The 21605-nt window shown below is 45.9% G+C and overlaps 1 protein-coding gene across 1 annotated transcript; it reads right to left on the bottom strand.

The window, feature by feature from the left end:
* Positions 1–3137: 3137 nt before the first annotated feature.
* On the bottom strand, positions 3138–21562 carry LOC138788842 (CD209 antigen-like protein E). The gene is made up of 3 exons (XM_069967223.1): positions 21482–21562; positions 12938–13050; positions 3138–3906 (listed from the first exon to the last, which is right to left on the bottom strand). The coding sequence occupies exons 1-3, from the start codon at positions 21521–21523 to the stop codon at positions 3786–3788; spliced, it is 276 nt and encodes a 91-aa protein (XP_069823324.1). The 5' UTR covers positions 21524–21562; the 3' UTR covers positions 3138–3785.
* Positions 21563–21605: the final 43 nt, after the last annotated feature.

Genomic DNA, 21605 nt, shown 5'->3' with positions numbered 1-21605 from the left:
AAATAAAAGAGGATAGGATTGGTCCTCCTCAAAAAAGCCTAGGGTTTTTTCTGTGGGTAAGACTTCATTTTCTATGTTACAGGCGGAATGGAAGGAACCGGAAAAGGCTCCGGGTTTGAGCAAGAGGTTTAAGACCTTATATGTTCTCAAGGAAGAACAATGTAAGGAATGGATTGAGCCTCCAAAGGTGGACCCGGCCATAGCCAAACTGTCGAAATGTACTGTGCTGCCTGCGGAGGACGGATCCAATCTTAAGGATCCGATGGATAGAAGGGTGGAGGTAGCCCTCAAGACATCATATACGGCAGCGGCAGCCCAAGGGGCAGTCTCCATTTCTTTTTTGAGGTTTCTAGAAGCCTAAGGAGATGGCTGGCCAAGGTCCAGGAAAATTTGGAAGGTAGAGCTAGCAGGGACAAGGTCCTTCGCTCCTTAAAAAAGGTCATTATGGCCATTGACTTCCTCTGCGATGATGCATCTCAGGGAACCAGGTTAGCGTAAAAAAAAACTAGTACGCTCTCAACCGCTGCCGAAGGGCGCTATGGTTAAAACCCTGGGTTGGAGATGCTAACTCCAAAATTCAGCTCTGTAATATGGAGTTCCAGCCAGGTAGGCTGTTTGGCTCTGAGCTAGATAAATTAATGGAGGAATTGTCTGACAAGGAGGGGAAGTCCCTACCATTGTCCTATAAGAGCGGTGATTCCTTTCGCAGAGCAAAATCTCCTCAGCGAGGCAAAGGGAGATACCAGTACAGAGGTTGAGGAAGAAACTATTCCAGAAGAGGTTCCGGGAAGCAGCAGAATAAGGACACCAACAAGAAACCAGACTTCTGACGCAGAAGCTGTCCAGTGGGAACACGTCTGAGTTTGTTTCTCCCTGCCTGGGAAGAATTAAGAAAAGATCACTGGGTGTTAAATATTATTCAAAATGGTTATGTCCTTCATTTATCATCTCTTCCTCCTCCAAGATTTCTTCTGTCAAGAAATCTTAAACCAGAAAGACACTTAGTCCTAGAGACAGAAATTCTTTACCTCCTTTCCATTGAGGCTCTAGAGGATGTTCCTCTATCTGAGATCGGTCAGGGAGTTTACTCCCCAGTGTTACTAGTGCTGAAGCCATCTGGAAATTGGAGGCTTATTATAGATTTGCGATATCTCAACAGGTGCATAGTAAAGAAGACGTTCCACATGGAGAACATAAGATCGGTAAAATCTATCCTCCAGGAGGGAGATTTTATGGTCACCATAGATCTACCGGATGCATATCTTCATGTACCGATTCTGAAGACTCAAAGGAGATTTTTAAGAATCACCATCTAAATCCAGGGGAAGGTAAGACACTTACAATTCAAAGTCCTTCTATCCGGAATACCTCCGCACCCTTTGTTTTCACATAGGTAGTGTCACCATGATGGTTCGCTTCCGTTTAGAGGGGATAAAGTTATCCCTTACCTGGACGATTGGTTGATTATGACTCAGACTCAGGATCTTCTGAGAGTTCAGTTGAACTATGTCCAGGACATACTTCAACAATTAGGTTGGCTTATCAACATAGAGAAATCAGACTTAATTCCTAATTCCTCCTCGTCAGGTATCCATAAGAACATAAATGCGCTTTCTAGGGCTCCTTGCCTCAGCTGCGGACGCGGTGCCATGGGCGTTATGGCACATGAGATTTCTTCAGAGAGAAGCACTAACAGTATGGAACCGAGGACTGAAGGACTTGGATGCGATGCATGTTCTATCGACTCAAACAAGACATTCTCTAATGTGGTGGAGACAAGTCAAACATGGAGTTTTATTTTCAGAACCACACTGGATAACCATCACGACAGATGCTTCAGGAACAGGTTGGGGAGCTCATCTGACAGTCATGACGACTGCAGGATCTTGGAGTCAACAGGAATCCGCTCTGCCCTCCAACGTGAGGGAGCTCAGAGCGATTTACCTAGCTCTTCTTCATTTTTCTCCTCCTATTTTACAGAAAGCAGTCTGTGTTGAGACGCCTGTGTCTTCCTCCCTTTAAGCCTTGGGAGGAAGTAGACTTCAAGTTAACATTGAAAGTTTCTCTTTTACTAGCCATTACCTCTGCTAAGAGAGTTGGAGAACTTCAAGCCCTTGACTCCGCACCTCCATACGTGATTTGTTTCCCAAGACAAGGTTATCCTTGGGTTCCTTCTAGGATTCCTGCCTAAGGTGGCTTCATTTGCCAACATCAACCAGCCAATAGTATTGCCTGTATTTTCTCCTACTGGATCATCTAAAGAAGACTTGAATCTTTCTTTATTGGACATATCCAGAGCTATCAAGATCTATCTACATAGAGTAGGTGATTTTCGTAAAGACGAGGATTTCTTTATCCCTTTCGCAGGAAAGAACAAGGGGAGAAAGGCTTCAAAACCTTCAATATTCAGATGGATCTGTGACTCCATTGCCTTATGTTACTCCTCTGCTGATCTGGATCCACCAGAATTTACCAGGGCTCACTCTACTAGAGCTGTGGCCTCCACTTGGGCAGAGCGTGCCGATGTGCCACTTGAGGACATATGCCAGGCAGCTACCTGGTCGTCTTTGACTACCTTTGTGAGATATTTCAGGCTGGATACTTCTTTCTTGTCAAGAACAACCTTTGCAAGATCTGTTCTTAATGCGGACGTAATAAATAACCCGCCCATTGGGGATAATGCTTGCTAATTCCCCATATGTTGTGGTGCCAATGGGACGTAAGGGAAGCTAAAATTATTATGTTAATTTGTTTTCCCTGAGACCCATTGGCATCACAAGACTCCCTCCCTGTGTTTTATGTTTCTTTATAATTAGACTGAGGTCTAGGGGGAGGTGGAGCCTATTTATACCTCATGGAGGAGGGGATTAAAATTTAATTGTTATTTTTTCATTAAATATTCCTTCGTCCCAGGGGCTCGCAGGGGCGAATTTACCCCATATGTTGTGGTGCCAATGGGTCTCAGGGAAATCAAATTAACATAATAATTTTAGCATATATATATATATATATATATATATATATATATATATATATATATATATCTTTGTGAGAAAAGATGCAGGATATATTGTAACTTAATGACTGTAATTTTCCTGTTATCTCTCCATGCTTATGAGTCCAGTGGGCGGTCCTATCAGTGAGTGACACTACCCACTGGACTCCTAAGACTAGATAGAGCAGGGATTTCACTTGATAAGTTATAGTAAGTCTTTTCTCACAAGGTTATATATCAGTCTCCTCGGCTCTATAACATGATGCTGATAGATTAGATAGCATTGTCATGCTGACAGGCTTTATGGCCTCAGAGAGACTGTGACCAGGGACATTCTGTCTGACAACCCCGTATAACAGTCCTTAGTTGTTAGGAAGTGTAACCCTGGCAACCAGTCTAAATATTCAGTTTACAATGGGTTTTATGGGTTTCCTGCTCTCTTTTCCTGGTTTGGGGAGGGGAGTGCGGACGGGACGTATCGATGTGGATTAGAATCAGCTCTGTGTTGCTGTGTCTCTTACACATGAGTGATCTTCATGCAGCTAGAGGTACATGAAGTAAATGTGATATGTTTATTCCCTGAGTTGGGTTTATATATCCTTGATATCAGGGGAGTAGAGGGAGCTGTCATACCCAGTCACTGCTGCCTAAGAGCAGAAGGCCACGCTGCATTATAAGTAGAAGCAGCATAGCTGTATACAGTATATAGCACATGGAACAGATGATACATTAGGGCCCAGGAGCTCCATGTTCTGCCGCTGCTCGCTATAGAATGGATCTCAGCAGGTTCTTATTTTTTACAAATAAAAAGCAGCTGCTCATTGCATCTTAGATCATTCCAGGGTCCGGATCGGGTTTCTCCACAGAATTCCAAATTGCCGACATTGTTGGGCTCCTTCTTATCCCAGTTGCTGTAAATGAATGAATGAGAACAAAGTAATTTTTACAGAAAAAAAGGCAATGTAATATATGTCAATGGATGGTAAAATATCAAAGATTTAATCAAGGCCGTTTCTAGGGCCGGGCGAGCCGGGCCACTGCACGGGGCGCCCACAGCTAGGGGGTGCCCGACAGTACCCGGCCCTAGTAACGGCCGGGGATCTGGAATCTAAGTTCCAGATCCCCTGGCCAGAACGACCTTTAGCTGTGCGCCACGCACGCACAGCTGAAGGTAACAGCAGGCTGGGGCAGAGACACAGGGGTTTCCTGTGCAGGCGGCCTCTGTATGACAGGTGGCTGCCTGCACCGGAAGCCCGAAGAGGACGAGACTCACCCAGAAGAAGAGGAGCTGGAGGCAGCAGGATAAGAGGTGAGTAGCTTATGGGGGCTAGTAAAGAGGGGGTGAAGGGAAGCCAGCACAGAGGGAGACCTGGATATGTCCCAATAATCCCGCGCCCCCAGTGATAAGCCCCGCCCCCGGTCACTGGTCACCCAGCTTTCCCAGCATCCTGTATGTTAGTGTAGTGGAGGTCTCCCAGCATCCTGTATGTCAGTGTAATGGAGGTCACACAGCTTTCCCAGCTTCCTGTATGTCATTGTATAATGGAGGTCACACAGCTTTCCCAGCATCCTGTATGTCAGTGTAATGGAGGTCACACAGCTTTCCCAGCATCCTGTATGTCAGTGTATAATGGAGGTCACACAGCTTTCTCAGCATCCTGTATGTCAGTGAAATGGAGGTCACACAGCTTTTCCAGCATCCTGTATGTGAGTGTATTTGGGGTCACACAGCTTTCCCAACATCCTGTATGCCAGTGTAATGGAGGTCACACAGCTTTCCCAGCATCCTGTATGTTAGTGTATAATGGAGGTCACACAGCTTTCCCAGCATCCTGTATGTCAGTGTATAATGGAGGTCACACAGCTTTCCCAGCATCCTGTGTGTCAGTGTATAATGGAGGTCACACAGCTTTCCCAGCATCCTGTATGTCAGTGTAATGGAGGTCACTTAGCTTTCCCAGCATCCTGTATGGCAGTGTAATGGAGGTCACACAGCTTTCCCAGCATCCTGTATGTCAGTGTAATGGAGGTCACACAGCTCTTCCAGCATTCTGTATGTCAGTGTAGTGGAGGTCACACAGCTTTCCCAGCATCCTGTATGTCAGTGTAGCGGATGTCACACAGCTTTCCCAGCATCCTCTATGTCAGTGTAATGGAGGTCACCCAGCTTTCCCAGCATCCTGTATGTCAGTGTAATGGAGGTCACCCAGCTTTCCCAGCATCCAGTATGGCAGTGTAATGTAGGTCACCCAGCTCTCCCAGCATCCTGTATGTCAGTGTAATGGAGGTCACCAAACAGCAGAATTACCACAGTTTGGGAGCCTGTAGGTGGGAAATGGGAAGGAAGATGCTGGAGGTGCGGAGCCTGAGATGTTTGTCTGGCAGGTTCTAAAGAGAGATGAATTGTAGCTGCAAGAAACCATCATGGTGGTCCGGGCTGGATGGAGAGAAAAAGGAAAAGAAGACAAGATGACAAGAAGCTCCTTCCCCAGGTTTCATCGTCATTACAGACTGATCCAGCCCTGACTGCATTGATAGGTCTATACATTGTTATGTCAGCTATCAGACCAATAACATATACAGTACACTGCATCTAGTCAGACGTATGCTGTCCTATACAGGTACATAGGTGTCTAATGACTTAATGTGACTGTTTCAGATTAAGTTATTCAGAGGCCCATATGGGTCATTATTACACACAGAGGTCTAAATAACCCTCTATATTCTCTAATAAAAAGAGCCAAGGATTCTATAAAATGGGGAGTGGCTCAAGATGCAACACTGTGCATTAAAACTCAGGCCTAAATTCCTGGTGCAGTTTAAGCAAACTTATAGTTGGTCTCTACTTAGACTAGAAATTCTAAGGACCAACAATTACAGGGGTATTTCAGGAAAAAATGAGGGGGGGAATGGAAATAAATATCCTTCGTGGACTGTACTCAGAGATCACTGGTCCAGTCACGTGATGCTCCTGAACACAATGTTCTTCTTCCGGTAACGTACCACTTCCTTTCATCTTCCTGGGTACAGTGACATCAGTGCTTCGGGGCTGAGCCATGTCCTCTACCCAAAACAGCTATCCTGTACACATTTAGTGTGACCATTAATGTAGCACTACGCATGTGTTGGTCTCACTAGGTGTGGGGACACCATTGTTTCCGTACTCTGAAGACATGTGCTGGTATTGTTTTTTATCCAATACTTATTGGCTGGTTAATAGTGCTTCTTGATTGGCTGGAATAGTGCCAGGTAGCCAATAAGCATTAGTTTCAAGAGGGTCCTACTGGCTACAAAGGGGTATTGCTGGCTGTAAGGGGGGTATTGCCGGCTTTTATGCAAGTAACTACAGCTATCATGCAGTGCTAGACCCTCAGTAGGGAGGACGTCCTTGTCTGAGGAAAACCTTGTCCATGGCAGGGATACCTTCTGCAACACACAGGGCCCTCATCTGGAATTGGGTACTGACCCCAGTAGGACAAAGCAACAGTTAGGCCTACGTATCCTACTGTAGCGCATGGCTATTCTGGGAAGTCTTGGAAAGTCTGCTCAACCCATTGCAGGGCCGTGGACCTTGTACTACTCTAGCAGGACGGTTGACCCGTCACTATAGGGCATGCTGCAATCAGTTCAATGGTATCTCTATGTGAGTATGAGTATCTTTTTCTTCTGTGACTTTCAACTTCTACCACGCTATCCTAGGAGAGAACACTGCTACATTGGACAGGGCACTCAAGACGTTCCTCTGCTCTGCCTTGCTGTTACAACTTCTCTTACTACCTTCCTCCACCTGCAGTTACCAAAAGTGCATTTTCTCATATTGCACTCAAGTTCCTACAAGTATACCAAGTTATCCTGGTTAATAATTGGACTCTGGTCAATTATTTCTTGCACCTGCACCTATACACCTGTTTACACTTTATCCAAGGGGTTATGGGTAGGGTTGGGTGATATTGGCCTAAATCAATATTGCAGTTAATCGCACATGTAGCTGCGGTAATGATAATTGAATGATAATTCTGACACGCCCCTTTTGCAAGCCACACCCCTTTTAAGCCTCACCTACTTACCATGCCAAACTTGATTTAAAAAAAGTAAAGAAAAAAAAGTCACTGAGCAGCAACACAAGGCTGTGCTATTTAGTCTATTGTCATTTTTATTATTTGTCATTATTAGGGGGTCTGAGCAAAGACCTGGATGTGTATATAAAGGTATACACCCACTACAGGACATGTATACACAGGTATACAACAATGTACACACTGAAGGACGTGTATTAACAGGTATACAGCTATGTGCACACTACAGGACGTGTATACACAAGTATACAGCCACTACAGGATGTGTATACACAGGTATGCAGCTATGTACACACTACAGCACTTTGACGGGCTGGGATGGATGCGGAGGTTCACTCTGATGGGACGGGTCGGATGCCGGGGGGCACTCTGACAGGTCAGTGTGCGTGGGGGGGCGCTAGGCATAGGGAGGGAGAAGAGGAGCAGGTGCAGCAGCTCCTTCCTGCAGGGTAGTGACAGGACACACAACCACTCTGACGGGTTGGGGGTGCTCTGACGGGATGGGAGTGGGCAGGGCCGTATTTATCACTAGGCACCCGTGGTCTGGTGCCTAGGGCAGCACCTTGCAGGGGGGCAGCACCAGGGAGCGGGGGGACAGAAAAAACTAGTGTCTTTTCCAGGGGTGTGGGGGTATGGTGGTATTGGTCAGGTCTGGTATAGGTGCGTGAAGATGGGGCGTCTTCAGGTTTAGTGCCTAGGGCAGCAGCAGCTGTTAATACAGCCCTGGGAGTGGGGCACTCTGACGGGACAGGATGGGCACGGGGGGTGGGGCTCTCTGACAGGCCATGCAGCACAGACAGGGAGGTAAAAATATACCACAATTACTGCCCTACTAAAGTTTAGGTCTGTTAACCAACGCCAAAGACAGTATCTGTACCTTTGCGGTATATCGCAAAGCCCTAGTTGAGGGGTTATGCAAACCTCAAGTGCAGTGCTGTTTGCCCCGGGGTGGGTTTCAACACCACTCCATGGCACCATATTGGTTCCAACACCACTCTTTCTTTTCATTTTGTTCTTTTTTTGAAAAAAACAAAACAAATAGAAAACAGATGCATTTGTTTGCATCCATTTTGATCCATTTGCCATTAACTTCCATTACAGAAAAAGAGAATCAAAACGGATGTGTTTTTTTTTTTTAACGTATAATGGAAGTCAATGGAAAAAAACAGATCAAAACGGATGCACACAAATGCATCTGTTTTTTGCGAAAAATGTATGAAAAAAACGGTTTGCAAAAACGTAGTGTGAACCCAGCCTAACGCACTTACACACACAAACAATAACACAGACAACAGAAACTGTGGTTTGCCTGTAACTGGTAATTTAGAGAGACAGAATGAGAGAGCATAAAAGATTGGTTTAGGCCGTACAAGGGGTGCAAGGCACCTTAAAGGTAGGCCTGCATGACTGGGCCTTGCTGTGTGCCTAGTACTGCAGGAGTTAAGGGGTTAATGGCTAGAGAGGGGAGGTCAGGTCTGGGTCAGTGATATAGGCTGAGGGTCATTGATTGGTGGAAGGGAGTGTGTTGTTGAGTTTATATAAGGGATTTGTGAAGGGGACGGCTTACCTTTTGGCTTTGAGCTGGTTGAGGAATTTCCTGCCCACCCTCCCTAGTGTTCGTTTTTTATATTTAAAAAAAAAGAAGAAGAAGAAGAAGAAAAAAATACTACATTAGGGATAGGAGGTGTGGGGGTTGTGAGTGTGATTGTGTTGTTGCAGCAGTTGTGGCAGTGGAAGGTCCTCAAAGAAGTGGCAAATTTAGTGGTTCTGGAGGTTATGGGGGGGAACCAATTAGTTCTGGACCCCCTTAATGGTTAAACGTGGCACAAGTGATGGTGGTGGTTTATGGGGAATGTTGGTTTAAGGTTATCCTCGCTAGGTTATAGGCCACGGGAGGCTTGGAGAGAAAGCGAGGTATGGAAAGCACTCAGCTATTACTCTTAGTGCCTGCGAGCCGGCGGTAATCAGCTGCAGGTAATTCACTGTGTGGACTAATTGGTGGTCCGCCGTGTGAATCAGTGTTATTAGTTCTAAGGCTTTGAGGACCACCCACTTATTGTAAAATGTTAAAGTTTTCTAATTGTTAAAGGGGTAGTGCGGAGCTAAACAATTATTCACAAAATAACACACATTACAAAGTTATACAACTTTGTAATGTATGTTATGTATATAAATGGCCCCCTTCCCCGTGTTTCCCCCCACCCACACTAGACCTGGAAGTGTGGTGCATTATACTCACTGCACCCCTCTGCCGCATCATCAGCAGCTCAGCCGCGATTGGCTGAGCATAACTATGCTCAGCCAATCGCGGCTGAGCACAGTTATGACGCGGCAGAGGGGGGCCAGCATTAGGGACGGATGGAGCGGTTCGGCTGGCCTCCCGAAGACTACGTTCGACACGAGATGCGGTGTGTATAATGCACCACACTTCCGGGTCTAGCGTGGATGGGGGGAAGGGGGCCATTCACATACATAACATACATTACAAAGTTGTATAACTTTGTAATGTGTGTGATTTTGTGAATAATTGTTTAGCGCCGCACTACCCCTTTAAGATTATCAATAAACGGCTGCTGAGGCCATTTTTTCTGACCTTGTTGTAGTTTCATTATTGGGGTAATCATTGGGGTTCAGGGGGCTTGCCATACAACATAAAAAGTATGTACAGAATAGGTATGGTTTTAGGAACAATCATCATATGAACTAAGTGTTGTGATTAACGCTTGATAGTATAAGGCTATGTTCACACAACATAGAATTTCATTAAACATCGGTCGTAGTTGCAGTTTTACAACCACAGCCATTATTTAATGAAATTACCAATCACATTAAAGTCTATGGGATCCCGACTGGAGTGTATACACTCTGTCAGTTTTGTGTGGCCACTATGACATGTCAGTTTTGTGTGGCCACTATTCATAGAATAGCGGCTGCACAAAAACTGCCAATTCAGACAATCAGTGATTGCATTCCACTCCTACTGTGTTGTACAAGCTTGGTTTCATTAGTGAACTCAGCTGTGCCTTACATCAGTGGTCGCACTCCACTCCTACTGTGTTCTAAAAATTTGCAAAAGTGTCACTTTACACCACTCATTTACCAATATCCACTGCTGTCTTGGAAGAAAATAGGTGTTACACCGCTGTTCCCACGATGTCCACTCCTGTCCATGGCGGATATTTTATGATTGACTAGCTGATTGACATTTTTTTTTTAAATTGTGATATTCTAATTTTTGACACTTGTACAAGAACATGCATTAACAAATGCGTCCTTCATTTGGAGAATGACCTTTGTTGGCGATGTGAGTCCCAATCAGGGACATTGTCTCATGTCTGGCTTACATGCCCTAATATAAAAAATTATTGGTCTATGATTACAAGACACATACATGATATATGTGGATGTGATATTCAATTAGACCCTACACTTAGGGTGGTATTACACGAAGCGATTATCGTTCGAATAATCGTTCAATCGGTCGTATTTGAACGATTATCTTTAAGTGTAATAGTAGACAACGATTAAACGACGAACGATTGGTCGCTGGTCGTTTAATAGGTTTTGAATCTATTTTTATCGTTTGTCTTTTACACATCGTTCGCACATCGTTCGTTTGAATAAGATGTCGTTAGCCGTTCCCTGTTCATTCGCAAATTGAAAGGGGAGTGTTCTTGAATTTTGTTGCTCCAATATAACCGATAATCTTTCCGTGTAGTAAAACGAACGATTATTAGGCAACCGCTATTGCGATCGTTGGAGATCGTTTATCGTTAATCGTTAATTGAAAAAAATCGCTTCGTGTAATACCACCCTTAGGCTACGTTCACACAGAGCAAAAGGGGCGGATTACGCAAGGAAATATTTCCGCCTGAAATCAACTGACGCTGAATTCCGAGCAGAATATAAGCAGAATGTAAGCAGAATCCCTGCGTATTCCGCTAGGAAAGTGTTCAGCTCGTAATCAGCTCTTGACAAATTCAGCGCGGAATACTCGAGGAATCCGCGCTGAATCCGCATGCATTCAGCGCTGAAATTCAGCAAGTATTTGGTGAGTAAACTAGACTATACCAGAATATATACTAGAATCCTCCCCCCCCCCCTTTTCCCCATTTCCGCGCTGATTCAGCGAGTAATTTCCGCTTGTATTACGCTTGTATTCCGCGCTGAAACAGAAAATCAGAGCCCCATTGATTTGTATAGGCTTCCGCTAGCGGAAGAATGAACATGCTCATTCTTCTGGCGGAAAGCGGATTAGTTCAGTGCGGAAATTCCACTGTGTGAACTGCAGAGCAGAATTTCCATTCAACACAATGGAAATTAGCTCTGCACCTATTTTAACGGCTGAAATTTCAGCGCAGAAATTCAGCTGCTTTTGCTCAGTGGGAACGAGCCCTTATTCTTCTATGGGTGTCAACCCCTACATTCACTCCTAAACGTAACAATCTCCCTACATTCCTATTAACTGCGGCAAAATTACTCATTCCACTCCACTGGAGAGATAACTGCCCTCCAACACTCATGGAATGGATAGAAAAACCGCAACAAATAGCTCGACTAGAAGAACTATGTAGCTGGGAAAACGGTTCCCATGATAAATATCTCACCTTATGGGCCCCCTGGATCACCTTCTATAAGAACTACCTGGCCTCTTCTCATTCCCCCACCACACAGACATTGCCATAATCTTAATACTGTAACCTGTTACTATGACACATTATCTTTCTATAATTTTGTGATGCTGGCTACTGCCGTCTCCCCTTTGTTTAAACCTCACCTTTATATTATGTTGTTATTGTTATTAAGCTCCTTTTGGCACAGTTATTTACTTGCCCTATGCAACAGGTCTTTTTAGCAGTCTTTTGCAGAAAATTTATAAAAAATGTTTGTCATTTCAGAGCACTATGTATGGTTATATGTCTTTGCAAGGTCCTGCGTGACCTTTCATTTATGTACTGACATGCTCTGTACTGTGTTATATACTATTCTGTTTAAATAAAAACGCTATTGGAAAAAAAAAAAAAAAAAAAATGCGTCCTTCATTAATAGTCCCAGTACTGTAGCTACTATAGCTTCGCTGTTTTATTGAAATTCCTTAAAGCGTAACTGTCATGTTTTTTTTTATTGCAGAAATCAGTAGTATAAGCGATTTTAAGAAACTCTGTAATAGGTTTCATCAGCCAAAAAAGCCTCCTTCTGTACTCAAGAAGCAATCTCCCAGCCTCCCCCCCCTGACTTCTTATCTGTGCATTATCAGGCAAACACGTCTTCATTACAGAGAAGCCAGTGAAGACGGGCTCTGCTCTCTCCATTGTAAGCCTATAAAGGGGGGAGGGGCTGAGGGAGATGAGGGAGCAGGAAGAGGTGACATGAAGGTCAGCTGTTTGTAGACTCGCTGGGCACCTAAGCCGCAGGATTCAGGTGTCAGAAAGGTCAGTGCTTATCTATGAACTTACTGAGAGAAGATTGCAGGGTGTTGTGCTTTGCAGGACTGCTCCGTGCTCAGTCACTCCTAACAGCCCCTCCCCTCTCCATAGCCACATAATGGAGACAGAAATCCTGCTTCATCTGATGTGAGGGGGGAGGCTGGGAGATTGCTTTTTCAGTACAGAAGGAAACTCTTTTAGTACATAAAACCTATTACAGAGTTTCTTAAAATCGCTTGTACTGTTGATATTTAATGTTTTCAGAAAAATGGCCCTGAAATGACAGTTACGCTTTAAGATTCGAATCGCGAATATTAACGAATTTGACCCAAAATTTGTGAACCTCGCAAAACGGATTTCCGTCGGCTTCGCTCATCTCTAGTTACAATATAGATTTTTCTCCTAGATTTTCATATTGAAACCTCCTGCTCAGCACTTACGTAAAGTTGACTTGTGTTCCATCCAGCCACTTCCAGGTCTCAACATCTTCTGGGTCACGTCTCAGTCCAATCCAGTATCTCCTATTATTCTTATATAAGTTTTTCAAAGTATCCTAGGAAAATTTGAGACAATTATAAAAGATAGACAGACAGGTACGGTAGATAGATAAATAGATGTAGAGAAATATAGATTTATTGGAGAATATTTGCAGATACACAGTATTGTCTATTGCTATTACTTTGTACAGTGGTATCTCAGTTCCTTAACTTCTCTGTGTTCAAAAAATACAGTATATTCGAACAACATTTTCACTTGAAGATTTGTTTGGTACTTGAACACTGCTCAGTATCTGAACAAACCTCGGTGATAACTGTTCGCTGACAGTTATTGAAGGTGCACGGGCAGCACTGTTTACAGGAGCAGGTATTCCCATCATAATGATGGGAATCCTCGGTTCGAACAGGATTTTCCACTCAAAAGCAGAAAGCTTATGCTCCTAAGTGATCCAATCTTAGTACTGCCGCTAAGCCATGGGCATATACTATATGCAAGGAGTTTTGGTGCCCTAGGCGGAGAAGGCAAATGGCGCCCCCCCCCCCCCTCCTAAAAATTTTATATATCTATACCATAAAAATCAAAGTCTGTCTGTCCTTCTGTCTGTCTGTCTGTCCTCTATAGACTTCCAAACGCCTGAACCGTTTGACCCCAAATTTGGCACACGGATACATTGGGTGCCCGGGAAGGTTATTGCGAAGGTCCCGTCCCCACCAGATGTACAGGAGGGAAGGGGGGGGGGAAAGAGCGGAGCCCCATAGAGATGAATGGGAAAATCTCCTCACTGCAAACACAGGTGATATAATTAGCTGCAGCAGACACGGCAGTTGGAGCCTTAGCAACCAATAGGATTACTGCTTTCATTTTCACAGGGAGCAATGGTTGCTAGGGAAGCTGCCTCACAACATCCACAGTAATAACTGGTAGACCCCCTACTCCATCTATACAGTACATGTATACAGGACCCCCTACTCCATCTATATAGTACATGTATATACAGGACCTCCTACTCCATCTATACAGTACATGTATATACAGGGCCCCCTACTCCATCTATACAGTACATGTATATACAGGACCCGCTACTCCATCTATACAGGACATATATATACAGGGCCCCCTACTCCATCTATACAGTACATGTATATACAGGACCCCCTACTCCATCTATACAGTACATGTATATACAGGACCCCCTACTCCAACTATACAGTACATGTATATACAGGGCCCCCTACTCCATCCATACAGTACATGTATACAGGACCCCCTACTCCATCTATACAGTGCATGTATATACAGGGCCCCCTACTCCATCTATACAGTACATGTATATACAGGGCCCCCTACTCCATCCATACAGTACATGTATACACAGGGCCCCCTACTCCATCTATACAGTACATGTATATACAGGACCCCCTACTCCATCTATACAGTACATGTATATACAGGACCCCCTACTCCATCTATACAGTACATGTATATACAGGGCCCCCTACTACATCTATACAGTACAGGTATATACAGGGCCCCCTACTCCATCCATACAGTACAGGTATATACAGGGCCCCCTACTCCATCCATACAGTACAGGTATACACAGGGCACAACAGGTATACCAAACTGTGACTGGATAACACTGCCACACCAGACCAGACCAATACCGCCATACTGTGACTGGATAACACCTCCAGACCTAACCAAACCGCCATACTGTGACTGGATAACACCTCCAGACCTGACCAATACCGCCATACTGTGACTGGATAACACTGCCACACCAGACCTGACCAATACCGCCATACTGTGACTGGATAACACTGTCATACCAGACCTGACCAATACCGCCATACTGTGACTGGATAACACTGTCATATAAGACCTGACCAATACCGCCATACTGTGAATGGATAACACCGCCACACCAGACCTGACCAATACCGCTATACTGTGCTGGATAACACTGTCATACCAGACCTGACCAATACCGCCATACTGTGACTGGATAACACTGCCATACCAGACCTGACCAATACCGCCATACTGTGCTGGATAACACTGTCATACCAGACCTGACCAATACCGCCATACTGTGACTGGATAACACTGCCATACCAGACCTGACCAATACCGGCAAATTGACTAGGTAACACCACCACACCAGACCTGACCAATACCGCCATACTGTGACTGGATAACACCATCATATCAGACCTGACCAATACTGCCATACTGTGACTGGATAACACCGCTATATCAGACCTGACCAATACTGCCATACTGTGACTGGATAACACCGCCACACCAGACCTGACCAATACCGCCATACTGTGACTGGATAACACCGCCATACCAGACATGACCAATACCGAAACACTGTGACTGAATAACACTGCCATACGGGTAAATACAACCCTACAGGTATACAGGACACTACAGGTATACAGGACCCCAAAACTATACACTACAGGTGCACGGGACCTCCACAAAACTATATACTACAGGTATACAGGACCCCAAACTTTACACTACAGGTATACAGGACCCCAAAACTATATACTACAGGTATACAGGTCCTCCACCAACTATATACTTCAGGTATACAGGACCTCCACCAACTATATACTACAGGTATACAGGACCTCAAACTATACACTACAGGTATACAGGACCCCAAAACTATACACTACAGGTATACAGGAACTCCACCAACTATATACTACAGGTATATAGGACCCCAAACTATACACTACAGGTATACAGGACCTCAAAACTATACACTACAGGTATACAGGACCTACACCAACTCTATAATACAGGTATACAGCACCTTCACCAACTCTATACTACAAGTATACAGGACCCCAAATATACTACAGGTATACAGGAACTCCACCAGCTATATACTAAAGGTATATAGGACCCCAAACCATACACTACAGGTATACAGGACCTCCACCAACTCTATACTATAGTTATACAGGACCCTCAAACTATTTACTACAGGTATACAGGACCCCCGAACTATATACTACAGGTATACAAGACCTCCACCAATTATACACTACAGGTATCCAGGACCCTCAAACTATAAACTACAGGTATACAAGACCTCCACCAACTATACATCACAGGTATACAGCACCAACTATATACTACAGGTATACAGGACCCCCGAACTATACAGTACAGGTATACAGGACCTTCACCAACTGTACACTGCAGGTATACAGGACCTCTCTCAACTATACACTACAGGTATACAGCCCCCCCCCAAATACACACTACAGGTATACAGGACCCCCCCAACTATACACTATAGGTATACAGCCCCACCAACTATGCACTACAGATATGCGAGACCCCTAAAAACTATACATTGTGGGTATAGAGAACCCCTCCAACTATGCACTACAGGTATGCACTAATTCCACTGATTAACTCAGATGAAACAATACCTTTAGCTTGGCCTCCTGAGCACCTTAGAACAAATCTAATTAACATACTGACACTTTATACCCGGGCAGCGCCGGCTACATTTTCTAGTGTATATATATATATATACATATATACACCTAGGGGGGGGAATTATTAAACTCCATACACCCCTCACATAGTATATCCCCCACAGTGTATAGCCAGTGTATATACAGTCTCCATACACCCCCTCAGATAGTATAAAGCCCCCACAGTGTATAGCCAGTACATATACTGTCTCCATACACCCCCTCCCATAGTATAGCCCCCAGTGTATATACATCTCCATACACCCCCTCACATAGTATAGCCCCCAGTGTATATACATCTCCATACAACCCCTCAGTGTAGCCCCCAGTGTATATACATCTCCATACACCCCCTCAGTGTAGCCCCCAGTGTATATACATCTCCATACACCCCTCAGTGTAGCCCCAGTGTATATACATCTCCACACACCCCCTCACATAGTATAGCCCCCACAGTGTATAGCCAGTGTATATACATCTCCATACGCCCCCTCACATAGTATAGCGCCCAGTGTATATACATCTCCATACACCCCCTCACATAGTATACCCCCCAGTGTATATACATCTCCATACACCCCCTCAGTGTAGCCCCCAGTGTATATACATCTCCATACAACCCCTCACATAGTATAGCCCCCAGTGTATATACATCTCCATACACCCCCTCAGTGTAGCCCCCAGTGTATATACATCTCCATACACCCCCTCAGTGTAGCCCCCAGTGTATATACATCTCCATACACCCCCTCAGTGTAGCCCCCAGTGTATATACATCTCCATACACCCCCTCAGTGTAGCCCCCAGTGTATATACATCTCCATACACCCCCTCAGTGTAGCCCCCAGTGTATATACATCTCCATACACCCCCTCAGTGTAGCCCCCAGTGTATATACATCTCCATACACCCCCTCAGTGTAGCCCCCAGTGTATATACATCTCCATACACCCCCTCAGTGTAGCCCCCAGTGTATATACATCTCCATACACCCCCTCAGTGTAGCCCCCAGTGTATATACATCTCCATACACCCCCTCAGTGTAGCCCCCAGTGTATATACATCTCCATACACCCCCTCAGTGTAGCCCCCAGTGTATATACATCTCCATACACCCCCTCAGTGTAGCCCCCAGTGTATATACATCTCCATACACCCCTTCAGTGTAGCCCCCAGTGTATATACATCTCCATACACCCCCTCAGTGTAGCCCCCAGTGTATATACATCTCCATACACCCCCTCAGTGTAGCCCCCAGTGTATATACATCTCCATACACCCCCTCAGTGTAGCCCCCAGTGTATATACATCTCCATACACCCCCTCAGTGTAGCCCCCAGTGTATATACATCTCCATACACCCCCTCAGTGTAGCCCCCAGTGTATATACATCTCCATACAACCCCTCAGTGTAGCCCCCAGTGTATATACATCTCCATACACCCCCTCAGTGTAGCCCCCAGTGTATATACATCTCCATACACCCCCTCAGTGTAGCCCTCACTGCCTAATCTAGAAGCAGTTTACCGGGTTACTACCATGCCACACTCCTCTTCTCTCCTCCTTGGCTCCAGAAATCATGTGACATATTAGTAAGAAGCTCATTGGTCAGACGGTCCAGAGCCAAGTTGAGGGAGGAGGAGGATGTGAGGCGGAGGGGCGGCCATCAGAAGTACAGTAGCCTGGTAAAAAAAAATTTAAGGACATTCAGATTGCGCCCCCTGTAATTTACCATTAGATGGCGCCCTAGGCCATCGCCTATGCCTGCCTACCCTTTGTCCCGGCCCTGACTATATGTCTCCTTCTCAATTTTCAAGACAGGTTAGAGTTAAGTGGGGATGCATCACTAGAGTACAGATAAAGACATAGACAGGAGCTGGTAGAGAAACAGAACAACCAGTGGCGTAGCCACCGTGGTCGCGGGGGTCGCCGCCGCGACCGGGCCCGCCACAAGGGGGGCCCGCGGGGCCCCCCGATCAATCACTCTTGTGACCGCAAGCATTGTTTTGCTTGCGGTCACAAGAGTCTGGCTCCGTCTTTCCCCGGCTGCTGCGCGGCTGCCGGGGGTGTCGCGTCTTACCCCCGGCAGCGCGCGCATCCCAGAACTCCCTGCGCGCCTTGGGCCCTGACTTCCGGTTTCCGGCGCGCAGGGAGTTCTGGGATGCGCGCGCTGCCGGGGATAAGACGCGACACCCCCGGCAGCCGCGCAGCAGCCGGGGACAGACCAGGAGGAGTGAGAATCAACGTGGGAGCGCGATGTCAGGTGAGTTAAGTTTTGTTTTTTTTATCAGCCTGTACGGGTGGGGGGAAAGGAGGGGGAAAGGAGGGGGCCATCTATGAGGGTGGGGGGAAAGGAGGGGGCCATCTATGAGGGAGGGGGCCATCTATGAGGGTGGGGGGAAAGGAGGGGGGCATCTATGAGGGTGGGGGGAAAGGAGGGGGGCATCTATGAGGGTGGGGGGAAAGAGGGGGGCATCTATGAGGGTGGGGGGAAAGGAGGGGGGCATCTATGAGGGTGGGGGGAAAGGAGGGGGGCATCTATGAGGGTGGGGGGGAAGGAGGGGGGCATCTATGAGGGTGGGGGGAAAGAGGGGGCCATCTATGAGGGTGGGGGGAAAGGAGGGGGGGCATTTATGAGGGTGGGGGGAAAGGAGGGGGGCATCTATGAGGGTGGGGGGGGGAAGGAGGGGGCCATCTATGAGGGTGGGGGGAAAGAGGGGCCATCTATGAGGGTGGGGGGAAAGAGGGGGGCCATCTATGAGGGTGGGGGGGGGAAGGGGACCATCTATAAGGGAGGGAGGAAGGGGACCATCTATAAAGGGGGGGAAAGGGGACCATCTATAAGGGAGGGGGGGAAGGGGACCATCTATAAGGGAGGGGGGAAGGGGACCATCTATAAGGGAGGGGGGGGAAGGGGACCATCTATAAGGGAGGGGGGGGGGGAAGGGGACCATCTATAAGGGAGGGTGGGGGGAGAGGGGACCATCCATAAGGGAGGGTGAGGAGAGAGGGGGCCATCTATAAGGGAGGGGGTATAGGGGGCCATCTATAAGGGAGGGGGTAGAGGGGGCCATCTATAAGGGAGGGGGTAGAGGGGGCCATCTATAAGGGAGGGGGTAGAGGGGGCCATCTATAAGGGAGGGGGCCATCTATTTGGGGGGGCAACATAGGGGGAGAGGGAATACACAGAGGGGGGCATATATTATTAGAAGGTCACAGAGTCAGGCTACCCACTAAATGAGGGTGTAAAGGGGACAGTACAGATGTGCAGTGTGTAGAGAGATGAGGATGGTGCCAGTATAAGGAGCCTAATATGTTTGTCTGGCAGATTCTGTGGATTCGTGGCTCGGAGAAGTTCTCATAACGGCCCAGGACGGATGGAGAAGATGATGAAAAGGAAAGAACTCCGATCAGAAAAGACGTCTCCTGTGAGTCACCTGATATAACTGCACTGTAATGTATATGGTGTATAGAGCCTGTGTAGAGCTGGGGCCACCTCTATATGACTGGATGAGGTGATTTAGTATACTGGATTTGGTCAGTAACAATATGGTGGTGATGGTAGTGGTTGTGGTGTGGCGGTAATGTTTCCTCCCTATATACTGGTATTACTGGTAATATTGGTCTCAGTATACAGGATTTGGTCGGTAACAGTATGGCGGTAATAGGTAATATCTGTCTTGGTGTGTGTGTGTGTATATATATATATATATATATATATATATATATATATATATATACATACATACAGTGGTACCTTGGTTTAAGAGTAACTTCGTTTAAGAGCGTTTTGGTTTAAGAGCTCACAGTTTTTCAAAATTGTGACTTGGTTTAAGAACATTGCTTTGGTTTAAGAACTTCCTGTATTGGGTGGGAGCGCGAGTGGAGAAGGGGCATGGCCTGCATAGTGGGGTCTACAGCACTGTACTCTAAACACCTTCCAAATCGTAGCAGATCCCCTTCAGGCTGGGGCTTACATCAGGGGACAGGACTGTGTGTGGGGGGGTAATCTCTCCATAGCTGTAACCCCTCTCTCCCCGGACAGAGAGTGCTGCATGTATGTGCCCACATCTGCCCTGCTCATTCCTTCATGCTCCCTGCAGTCTCTGTCCGCCCTTGTGTTTCCCATCCTCTCCATTACTGTACAGTACAGAATAATAAATATATTTGGGGTGCGGAACCAATTGTCTGCATTTACATGATTTCTTATAGGAAAATTTGCTTTGGTTTAAGAGTGGATTTGGATTACAAGCACGGTCCTGGAACGAATTATGCTCATAATCCAAGGCACCACTGTGTGTGTGTATATATATATATATATATATATATATATATATATATATACACACACAACAATAGCATCACTTGGTCGTGAAAGGAGGGGGGGGGGGCCCAAGTTGGCCTCTCGCACCAGGGCCCAGGAGACATTAGCTACGCCCCTGAGAACAACCATAATTTTGGCAGGTTTCTGCTCATCCTAGGGGGATTAAGTGGGGATGTTGTGCATCCCCACTTAACCCCTTTCTTGATGCACTGACCACACTGCCTGGCTGGCAGACTGTGTATGCCTCCAGCTCTGCGGCATTATTGACACTGGAATGCTCAGGAACAGAACCTTTCTGCTCTTGAGTGGGAAACCCCATTTAGAGTGGAAATTGCTGTCATTATGATGGGATTTCCGATTGCTTTACAGTAAATGTGCTATGTACTGCTATTTACTTCATGTCCAGAGGAGGTAAGTGGTGATGCTTTTGCTATATTATATGCTCTGTGAGCTGGGCACTCATCACCTGGAGAGCAAAAACCAAGAAACAAATTTACATTATTCCCTATGCGAATTTTAGTTTGGTTCCCTGGTTCTTAAACTGCTAGTTTCATGAACAGTCTTCCAGAATCGGATTGTGTTTGAGAACGGAGATACTGTATGAGTGTATCAGTAAGGATGTAGGGTCATTTTGCTTTTCTGTATACAGCTCTTACCAATTCAGTCTTGTCCTTTATCATTACAAGAGTAGAGTTCATTAGGTAGCATTTGTTTTTGGCCTCATCCCAAGTTGTTATTTTCTGAGAGACAAAGTAACAAGAGCATTCACCTGTATACCAG

The sequence above is a fragment of the Dendropsophus ebraccatus genome, chromosome 1 (genome assembly GCF_027789765.1).
Source record: "Dendropsophus ebraccatus isolate aDenEbr1 chromosome 1, aDenEbr1.pat, whole genome shotgun sequence".
Taxonomy (NCBI): Eukaryota; Metazoa; Chordata; class Amphibia; order Anura; family Hylidae; genus Dendropsophus; species Dendropsophus ebraccatus.
Note: the sequence above shows the minus strand (reverse complement) of the source record. Positions and strands in the feature narration are given on the sequence as shown.

What these genes read in the sequence shown, in the direction of transcription:
- LOC138788842 (XM_069967223.1), bottom strand. Translation starts at nt 21,523, where the DNA reads ATGAACTCTACTCTTGTAATGATAAAGGACAAGACTGAATTG. An exon ending in TAAAGGACAAGACTGAATTG is followed by an intron (nt 13,051 to 21,481) that starts GTAAGAGCTGTA and finishes AAATTTTCCTAG; the next exon opens with GATACTTTGAAAAACTTATA. An exon ending in GGAACACAAGTCAACTTTAC is followed by an intron (nt 3,907 to 12,937) that starts GTAAGTGCTGAG and finishes ATTCATTTACAG; the next exon opens with CAACTGGGATAAGAAGGAGC.